We start from the raw sequence: 11,263 nt of genomic DNA on the forward strand, positions 1-11,263 counted from the left end.
CTCGGAATACCGTTTAGTTGGCCTATGCCTGTTTGAACAACCTCGTTTAATCTTGTCTTTCTTTGATAAGAATCAATACGACCTTTATAAGGCTCCTTCTCCGAATAAAATTCTCAGAGTTGATTATTCTGACCTTTCAATTCATAGACGTAGATCTCGGACCTATGAATAGAGTTATTTCCGACACAGACAAAAGGAAGTGAGTTAGACAAAAAGAAAAACAATTTGGACAAAAAAAAGTGACTTTAATCCTGGAATTAATTATTCCTTGCGGCTCTTACCAAACGAGCCCTAAGTGTTATATGGTAAAGATACAAACTCCATCTTAATTAGGCACGAATACTTGCTTGACTTTAATAATTTCTTTATGAAAATAGTAGAAGTTTCTAGGAGTTAATACTGATATTAGATGGAGTAGCATTTTTTTTAATTCCCTCGGAGACCAGATTCCCTGTACTTACGAAGATCAGGATACTGCACGACCATTGTGTTGTTTTTCCAATTATCTTTGAATAAAAATACTGAGGATGCACTCATCGGATCCTTGCCTCTAGTATTTTCCTTTTTCCCTGGGAGCGAAAAGTGTGCAACAAAAACACTAATCCAAAAGAGCAAGGCTAACACCCAATAAAATAAGATCCTTTTTTAAGTAAGAAATGGATGGTCCAATAATAATATAACAATAAGTCAATATTAGCTGCCAATTTTAATCTTCATCAGAGTGGATAAAAGGAAGATGCTTTGGATAATTAGCTACAAATAATTCATTTCCTTCCCCCTTCAAAATTCTTCAACCTTTCTCTATTCTTTTTCTTCTTCTCCTTCTAATAATCCACTCTTTTTCAGAAATTGTGGAAACAAAATCCAAAATTCAAGAATGGCGAAGTCCACTGGCATTCTTGCCACTGCGGCTATGCTTCTTGCTGTTGTGTCTTTGACTGTGTTTTTAATGTCAGTGACAGTCACGGCAAGAGAGCTTCCAATTCATCCTTACTTGAAAATTCAAGAAAGACTCCCCATTTCTCAACTCTATGATACTTCCAATTATGGTGTTCTTCAAATTGACAATGGCTTAGCTCGAACTCCTCAGATGGGGTCCGTTATTTTCCACTCCTCTTCCCCTTTTCTTCACTCATCCCCTGCTTTTGCTTTGTTTTCTCGTATAAAAATTGAATCTTTATGTTGTCTCTCATTTAGTTTATTAGTAATTCTCTTGTCTAAAGCTTTCAACTTTTAGAAAAAATCGCATATTTTATGGTTAATTTTCTTTTTTTCTTTTTTATGACTCTAGTGTCCAGCACTCTCGTAACATGAACTGGCTAACATCGGAGCTTATAAATTATATCTATGTTTATGTGGTTGATTTTAGTTTTTTTTTTCTTAAGGCAAGAAAGTTTAGGAAATGAATAACTTAATATTTATTTGAAACCATGTAGTTTCTTCCTGTTGTTATTTGGTTACACTTGCTGTTAACCTTCTGTGACTATACAAGGAGAAAAGGCCAAGGCTAAGTCCATGAATTGCGTTTCGAGATTATATGTGCTGATGCGTTTTCTTGACACTCTTGCTAATTTAGAACAAAACTTTATGCTTGTTCACAGTTTTGATATGTTAAAAGTTAAGAGTGTTATAGTTGTGTGATTAATCCTATTTCCGGAACAGATGGAGTACCTGGAATTTTTTCGCTTGCAACATAAATGAAACAGTGAAACAGTCATCAAGGAAACAGGTAAATGCCCCGAGCTCCCTTACCTTGTTTTGATAGTTTGCTTAAAAGTATGAGAGCCTTTATTGAATTATTAAATGTTTACTTCAATGGCATAAAAGTGCTCTTTGGCAGCTGATGCACTCGTATCAACTGGTTTGGCTAGCCTGGGTTATACTTATGTCAACATCGGTAAGCATTTGAAGAAACTAATTTGCTTTTGTTTTTGAGGTTTACATCTTGACAGTTTGATATGCTTTCTCCATTGTAGATGATTGTTGGTCAAGATTGACTCGAGATTTAAAGGTGCGTCTACAATTTAACTGATGTCGGCATTTAAACTGTGGTTGTTTTTTGGTTATGATCCCTTGCTTTTAGTTTCAGACTGTATATGGATTTGTGAGACGCTAATCATCCGCCAACTATTGTGCAGGGTCAAATGATTCCTGACCCGAAAACTTTTCCATCTGGAATTAAAGCTCTAGCTGATTATGTGCACTCAAAGGGTCTAAAGCTAGGTGTTTATTCTGATGCTGGGTAGGACAAATCCCCACTATCCTGTCTGATTATCTTTGAACTATGCCAAAAATAGTTAAAAACATTTTCTGTCTGGGATAAAGTGTTTGTGCAGTCTCCTATTTCTCACTATTCAGTTACTTGGATCTTGTAGGGCTTTTACATGTCAAGTTCGACCTGGCTCACTGTTTCATGAAAACAATGATGCTGAACTTTGGGCATCTTGGGTTAGTTTGTCCTTTCTGTTTCATCAGTCGCACACTCGCATTGTTACCGTAAATGTCTCCAAACTTAGTGATAAACACAATAATGACCATTCCAGCAGTAGAGTTACATATACAAATGGTAATACATGTTAACAGAAATTTTCTTCTTCTGGATATCCTAGCCTTTAGATAACGGAAAAAAGAATTGATGTGATTTCGAAGAATTAATTGTCTTTGCTTTAAAAGAAAAAAGAGCTATACAGTTGCATATGCTGATTGCAGCACTAGCTAATACTGTTAATTGCATTTTGTATACATTGTAACACAGTTTTCTTACTTGTAAATCCTGGTTAATATGTTAGCATTAGCGTTGCTTTTCATTTCATTTCTTTTAATGTGGAAGTTGATTTACATTTCAGCTGCTAACTAAAATTCTGATTGTTCAACTACACAGGGTGTTGACTATTTGAAGTACGACAACTGCTTCAATCTAGGCCTCCCACCACAAAAGAGGTTCAACTCTTAGTCAGTGAGGTCTAAGTTAATTGGTTTAGGTGTATAATTAGATCTAATTACTAAGACGTTTCCCAGATACCCGCCCATGCGTGATGCCCTTAATGCTACTGGACGGACTATATTTTATGCACTTTGTGAATGGTAACTTCGAAGCACTTTCTTCGATTTGAAATGGAGTTCTTAACCAGCATTTTGAGGGCTTTCTTTGTGCTTTGTTTCAAATTGGCAGGGGTGTCGATGACCCTGCCAAATGGGCTGGAAAAATTGGAAACAGTTGGCGTACAACAGATGACATCAATGATACATGGGCAAGGTTCTAACTTACGACATTTTTATTTTATTTCATCTTATTTTTGTATTATTTTGTAATCTGATGTTACAGTAAATAAAGATAGTTATGCATGTATGTATGGTACCTTCAAAACTTAGAAGATTTTGATCATAGCTCTACACTAATTATGAACAGTAGCTGGATAAAACAATATGCACTCTTAACTTAACAGTAAGAGAACTATTCACTGTCCGTACTGCTTAACTTTTTTGCTTTTTCTGAATTGTTACTTAACTCTATTAAGCATCATACTGACAGAAATCTTTCATTTATTTTACTTCTTTTAGCATGACAACTATTGCTGATATCAATGACAAGTGGGCATCCTATGCTGGACCTGGTGGATGGAACGGTAGGTAGTGGGCCTGAAACATTAGATTTTGAAGGGGTGTAGAATGAATAGCATTTGAATTTTTTTAACTCTCTATTATCTTCTGGCAGATCCTGATATGTTAGAGGTTGGAAATGGGGGCATGAATTACCACGAGTACAAAGGGCACTTTAGCATTTGGGCTTTGATGAAGGCAAATCCCCAATCAAACTCATAATTATGTTTTCTGAGTCCTCTCTTGTTTTTTTTTTTCTTTTTGATTGTCTGACTGAATACTTGTAAGTTGTATCTAATCCCTTTTCGAAAAAATTTCTCCTTAGGACGACAAATTTGTGATGGAACCGTTCTTCAGTGAAATTGTTTGCTTGTTTAAATGGTGTATGTGTGTAAATGAAATAAGGACAAGAATAGGGAGATGGACCAGTTTTTAGAAGTTTTAATGTGTATATGTCATTACTTAAGTCCATCAGTGGCTTTGTGTGCTTCAACCCTCTTACTTCATGAACTGATGTCATGCTTCTATTTGTAGGCTCCACTTATTATTGGTTGTGATGTCAGAAACATCACCGCTGAAACTTTAGAAATTCTTTCCAATAAAGAGGTTATCGCTGTTGACCAAGGTAAAAAGCTTTGTCTTCCTTGTAACCCCTTCTCCACCCCTTTTTTGATGGTAGGAGGTTGTTCTGTCAGAGAATGCTCATATTTTCCTTGTACTTTTGGTTTGCATATGGTTTTGATATAAATAATTATTTATAAGAAATGACTTCTTCTGTTTTACAGATCCACTTGGTGTTCAGGGTAGGAGAGTTTATGCTGCCGGACCAGATGGTTGCGAGCAGGTATAGTTGCACTTGTTTCTCATTTATTCTTTCTCGTTATCTGCATTTTGCATCTTTTGGTTTTCCAGAATAAGATAATCTCTTGGGAAGCTACTTATTTCAGTATTCTGATATATGAATGAAGAACTCCATTTATGGTTGTTTACAGTTTAAACACGAGTTCGTTGATGCTTTACCAGATAAAGTGACCTTATAGAATTGAACACTCTTTCTCGTTTTACTTGAAATATTAAGCTGGAGGATTATGAGAAATTGATTGAAAAATTTCTCACCTAGACTACCTAAATAATTAAAGATCATACAGAGGTTGGTTTCTGACAATAATCACACACAAAAAGGTCTAAATATGTTAAAATTTCATTTGATGTGGAATTTTCTCAATGTGACAAGACCTTCCATTCTCTTGGATAGATGAATTTGGAAAGCAATCCCAGAGGATTGGATGGTATATGGAGAAAACCATATTTTTGCCTCGTTTATATGCCACTTCTATATTGGAAAATTTATTCACCACATCAATTGTTACTTCATCACCTTATAAAAAATATTGCTTCTTCAAAATGAATTTGGAAAGCAATCAAGCTCTTCTCCATCATGATTGAACAAAAAGTAAAGAGGGTAAGTGGGTGTTAATTGAACTTTGGCCTTTCTGATAGGATATTTTAGGTAGGATTTGGTTCAAAAATTCGAAGAACAATTTTTCAATTGAAAAAAGATCATAGAGATATTTGCAGCCTGGTATAGCTCCGGATTCTGTATCTCACAGAGATCCAATGTTCCACACCATGCTTAATTGCTTGAAGCTTTATACACTGAGATACAAATGTAGTGTTTTGTCCGTTTGGTGCATAAGTATTTAGTAACTTTCAGCCTTAAGTAACAAGGCAGCCACTATGAGATTTACATACCTCACATGTTGGACTGATTGGCCAAAGATGATGTTTTCTTGCACAATATCGGAAAATTTTGCCCAGAATATTCAGTCACGTGTAGTTCTTTGTTACTATCGTCATTATTAATTATTAGTATTATTATGACAACAAAACTAGTAATCCTCAATCATTAATGCGGTCAATGGAGTGGACGGGATATAAAGGATTAAGATATAAAGGATTAAGGATTAATTAGGATTGAGGTTTATTCTTATTGTTATTGTTGCGATGCATTTGGATTATTATTGTTGCGATGCATTTGGATATAACTTCTTTTTCTTTCGAGGGGTGGGGGCAGAGAATGGGTTTGAGTGGTGTAAATTTTGTTAATGCTTTACCAATCTGTTATTATTAATGTTCTTTATTTTGTTTTCAGGTTTGGGCCGGTCCCTTGTCTGGAAACCGTTTGGCTATAGTACTCTGGAACAGATGTTCAAAGGCTGCAACTATTACTGCTAAATGGGGTGCAATTGGACTACAATCCTCCATCAGCGTCTCTGTGAGAGACTTGTGGAAGGTAAGTTTGTTCGGCATATAGCCAGTTTCATGTAAAATCAGGATCTCTAGTAACTTAAAATTTTCACACTGATACATCTGAATCAGTTAAGCATTGTTTGCTGCCTTCATTTCTCTATGTTCTGGAACTCATGTCCTTGAAAGGTATTCATTACTTCAAAAGGTTTGCTCTGATCCCATTGCTATGGCAATATTGCAGCATGAAGTTGTTTCAGAGAACATGGTGGGTTCATTCAGTGCTCGGGTTGATGCTCATGGCTGTGAAATGTACATTTTAACTCCAAAAAGAGCGACTCGAGCTTCAATCTGATTATAGTGTAAGAGGAGTTCATTGCCTGCTACCCCACCTCGCTAGACACAAATCGTAGGCTTCCTCTGTTATCTTTCTAATCTATATCTGTGTCCATCAGTTCTCTTCATGGTCTAATCTATTACTAGTTTCCTTTGAACTTGCGATCTAGTTAGTCAGCTTTGTAAAATGCTCTCCCACATGAATAAAACTTTTTACGTTTGTTGAAGTATGTGACATTATTGAAAGTATTATCTGGAAATAGACTTCTTCATCTGTTGTTATGGTTCATAATTCATATGGGGTTATTCATTCAAGCTATTCAATGATCATTAACAGTATGAATTGAGGATTGTAGCTACAATTTTGATCCCATGAAGTTCTTGAGAATAATGTTCTTGAAATGATTGTGAAGCCTGCAAAATTAGAAGTTTTTCTTTTTAGTTCAAGTGCTCCAAGTTACATGTTCTAATGGACCATGTGGGGGGTATATTTTAGAAACGATACCAAGTAGCCACTCTAAAGGGCTGCTATTTAAGAATTAGCCGGTGCGTCCTGAATTTCAGTTTTTCAGTTTAATTTTTCGGAATTCTTGAGCCGAGGGTCTATCGAAAACAACTATCCGAGAGGTCTGGTTATACACTACCCTCCCCAGACCTCACTTGTGGGATTTTACTGGGTCGTTGTTGTTGTAGTTCAATTTTTCGGAGTAAAAGTGTCTTGAATTGTCCCGAAGTTAAGATTTTTAGTTAAAATTTCAGGACAAAATAAGTATTGGTTAATCTCTATATAGCATCCTTGAAAATGGTTATCTGTGTACTTGCCCCAGGTATATTTTATTGGGTTTAATTCCTCAACAATCTATGATATTTGGGTGGTGAAGGGAGCAATGGGCACTTTTGAAAGAGAAGATATTTTGTATCAATGTATCTTATTTATTCTGAAGAATTATCATAACGCAAGAAGAATTCAAAAAATGCAAAATAAGTTAATTATCACTCTCTGAAGTTACATTTAAGTCTTTCTAGAAAAGTAAAAACTCTAAATGTCTATAGAAAAGTTAAATCCTACAACTCGGCAGTGGCGTAGCCACATTATCTCGAGGGTGGTCAACGAACATCCTTTGTCGAATAATTATAATATGTGTATCGATTAATTATTATTTTATATAGTTATATATTATAGGAAAAAGGACCTAATATACCCTTTTACTTTCGGATATTATCTACATTTAATTTCTGTTATACTATTCGACCAAACTTATCCCTACCGTTATATTATCCGACCAAATTTACCCCTACCATCAGCAAACTTTTAAAATTACCTTCCAGTCAGTTAGATGACCCAGAATCTCCCAAATTATTATAATTAAGTCACTTATTTTCTTCTTGATTCACTATTTTCGAAATACTTTGCATTTACCTGCTTTCTTAATTGAAAAAAAGTAAGAGAAAGAAATACTAAAATAGTACAACGGTAAGTAAAAAAATTATAGTAAATTGAAGAATCTAAATTAGGTAGCTAGTCTAAATTTTAAAAGTATTTACAGCACCCCAACTTTCATGAATTCGTTGCGCCAAAGGTATGGAGACTTTGCAAGTATTAATCATAGAAGTTAAAGTTCTTTAGAAACTTTACACTATCAAATTCAACTTTGCTTCAATCAAATGCCTACGCATTGTGCACTCTTGAGTTAGTAGATCGAACTCTACACTAATTAGACAATAACAAAATATATTCGAATATACATGTACATACATGATGAGGAACTGCATATAATATACAATAATGTCAGTGAATTCTATGGTGTGTATATGGTTGAAAAATAAATAAAATTTTAAACCAATTCCAAATCCATTATCACAAGAAGAGAAGTGGATGCATTGGTAATTAAAAATATCCTTGAATATTTTTTATAGTCTAGTGCCTTTAGCATTCACATCAATAGTAACATATGAAAATAGTGGAGCAAGAAGAACAACAAGTGATTTAAATAAAAGAAAATTGAGAGATTTTGGATTACCTAATAGATCAAGAGTTAACTTTTATAAGTGTGCCGATAGTTAGGATAAATTTGGCCATAGAGTATAGCGGTAGGGATAAATTGGCTAAATAGTATAACGAAAGTTAAATGTGGACAATATCTGAAAGTAAAGGGATATATTTGGCCCTTTTCCCTATATTATATTTGAACACCCTTAATACACTTGCGTTAGGAAATAAAGATTCAGGGTGTTCAAAGAGAGGTGTTGTTCACAGGCTTGATACCTTATCCAAACATTTTTAAATCCTGCAACTCGGATTGATTAATGGAAAAATTTCACATTAAAGCAATAGGGCTCTCTACTTTTTAATTTTATAGCCCATATTTCAATTTACAACCAGCTAGCCAAAAAATAATAGGTAATACTCAACATTCCAATAGGTTCTCAAAATTACTATTTAATCTTTAAAAAAGATTGCTCAAGCTTTTAAGTTAATTTTCGAATCAGTAACTATGACTCAATTACTAGTTCAACAAACCAAATCCATTTGGGTGGTGAAAATTAGATTTTTAACAAGCTTAAATATGTGAATTTAAATTCCGAATTTGATTTTATGAAAAATTTGGAACGTGTGTTATTTAGACTTGTTAGAAATAGTATAAAGAGGTTGTATATAAAATTTAAAGTCATTTAATAGAGATTTGGATTGGTTTTGAAAAGAATTTCAACTGAAAATCGTGAAAGAAGTTCGTCTACAGACGCTTGTATAAAAATATATAAAATTGTATAATAGTGTATAAGATGTGTTTATACACTATTATACAATATTATACACAATTATACAAAAAACTGACTTCGTCTTCTTCCTTGCGTCTTTTCTGAAATTTAACTCAAATCTTGCTCAAATCTACTCCAAATCACTTCAAATTTAAATTTAAACTCCTTTTGATATTTTCAATCAATTGGAACAACACCCAATCCAAACAACTAACAAACTCAAAAAATCTCATTTTCGACAACAAAGCTTTTGACCTTCAATGGTGGACTTCTACTTTTCAATTTTCTTACATTGTAATCAGGTGACACAGGGAGAGAAGCAGTAATGGCAGACGACCCTTGAAGCATATGTAGAAGATGTGAGAAGAAGAGAGTGTGAAAACAATGATTGTGAGAATACAAATTTAACTCCATAGCTTTTAGAAGTAATGATTGTAAGAACACAGATGTGAATTTGTCAGTGCTTTCAAAATATGTACAATATGAGCTAGGTACGGTAAAATTTAAAAATATAGGTCATTTTTTATTATGGTATGAAGTCATGTGAATTTTCTTGTAATTCTTGATTAATTATTACGATCTAAGTAATTGGCAGTATCGAGGCTTATAGCTTTGCGTCAGCGATATCGGTAGGTAGTTTCACTGTTTATTTCACTTCCCCATTTAGTTGATTATAAAAACTTAACATGAAGCATAACTCCACAATGACACATGTATCTTATCAAGAGCCCGTTTGAATATAAGAATTTTTTTTCCAAAAAAATTTTCATTTTTTTTTAAATCAGCATTTGGTCTTAAAAATTTCAATTTTCACTTGAAAATGCATTTTGTTTTCGAAAATTTGAAAAACTCCGAAATGTTATAAATAGAATTCTATTTAAGGTGAATGTCTATATTTTAGATAGATTGTAGGGATTTTACTTAGCGGTTAAGTCACTTTTCCCCTATAAATAGAGGAATTTTATTCAATTATAATTCATCCCAAATCAATAAGGATCCTCTCTCCCTACTTTTTTCTGCAATACTCTTCTTCTTCTTTTATTGTTTCATTATACGTTATCAGCACGAGACTCTAACCAATTGAGTAGAAGCTTTGGGATTGAGCATAATGATTGTCAATTGTTCTATGAACTTCCTTCATGATTAAATTCTAGATTTAAGGTATGTATTTTACAGTATTTTTCTCTTTTATTCTATAATTTGATTTTAAATACAAGCAAAAACGATAAATTTTGATTGTAACTCCAATGGAGTTTTAAAGAAATTATATCCACCCAAAATGGTAAAATTTATATGCCTTGCCATGATCAAATTCATATATGATTGTGGACAAAGAATTGAAAACTCGTCCCATTGAATTTGCTTCATTCTCTTTCCCTTAAGAGAATGTGATAGCAGTATGTGATAAGTCTGAAAGAAGATAAAATTATTACTATGAATGTATCAATGGATGTGGACGTGGTAATAGACGAAATTATAATCGTCATCATTGTGATAATGAGAATAATAAGGATTCTCAAAATAATCCTTCACTTTGTGAAAGTAATATTTGTCATCGATTTAACATGAGATTTTATAAAGCACATATGGATGATTATGCGTTATTAGAAATCTGGGAATTACCGACCAAAAATTTGCGACCAAAGTTGATCGCTAATGTGGAGAAAATTATTAAATAATTATTTAAAATAATTTTCCGACCAAGGTTAGTCGCTTTTTGGTCGATAAACTGGTCAACATGTTGACCGGGCTGGTCAGACTTGCTTGGTCAAAGAAATATTGAAATTAGCGACCAACTTTGATCGCTAATGTGGGACCCTAGTTATAACGTTTTAATAATTATATTATTATTTAAAATATTTTATAAAATATAAATAAATATTATTTAAAATTGGCGACCAAAGTTGGTCGGTTATGAAAGGGGAAGCAAGTAGCGACCAACTTTGGTCGCTAATTTGGGACCCAGTTATAATGTTTAATAATTATATTATTATTTAAAATATTTTATAAAATATAAATAAATCTTATTTAAAATTAGCGACCAACTTTTGTCGCTAATTTTTAATTTTTGGATAATTAGCGACCAAAGTTGGTCTCTTTTCAGGTCAACATTGGTCAAAATTAAAAATCACTTTTATATTTACTATCTAAATAATATTAATGTAATCTGTTAACACTTTTGTAATACAAGGGATGAATACACTAAAATATGCTCTAACATTTTATATATGTAGTTAAAGTAGTACAACGAAGCGTGTTTATATATATATATAGGTCGAGACGTTTTGTTTTTAATATTCAACGATGCATCTGAGTAGGT

At 33.3% G+C, this 11,263-nt stretch overlaps 1 protein-coding gene across 1 annotated transcript; it reads left to right on the forward strand.

Moving 5' to 3' along the window:
- Positions 1 to 443: 443 nt before the first annotated feature.
- On the forward strand, positions 444 to 6,410 carry LOC107798945 (alpha-galactosidase 3). The gene is given in 16 exon segments (XM_075255067.1): positions 444 to 1,095; positions 1,663 to 1,699; positions 1,702 to 1,729; positions 1,841 to 1,897; positions 1,977 to 2,011; positions 2,139 to 2,242; positions 2,376 to 2,448; positions 2,882 to 2,940; positions 3,019 to 3,084; positions 3,173 to 3,256; positions 3,562 to 3,626; positions 3,716 to 3,798; positions 4,135 to 4,225; positions 4,386 to 4,444; positions 5,753 to 5,893; positions 6,092 to 6,410. Coding segments are annotated over 16 exon segments (1,311 nt in total). The 5' UTR covers positions 444 to 877; the 3' UTR covers positions 6,203 to 6,410.
- The last annotated feature ends 4,853 nt before the right edge of the window (positions 6,411 to 11,263 follow it).

Source organism: Nicotiana tabacum, chromosome 6 (assembly GCF_000715075.1).
Source record: "Nicotiana tabacum cultivar K326 chromosome 6, ASM71507v2, whole genome shotgun sequence".
Taxonomy (NCBI): domain Eukaryota; kingdom Viridiplantae; phylum Streptophyta; class Magnoliopsida; order Solanales; family Solanaceae; genus Nicotiana; species Nicotiana tabacum.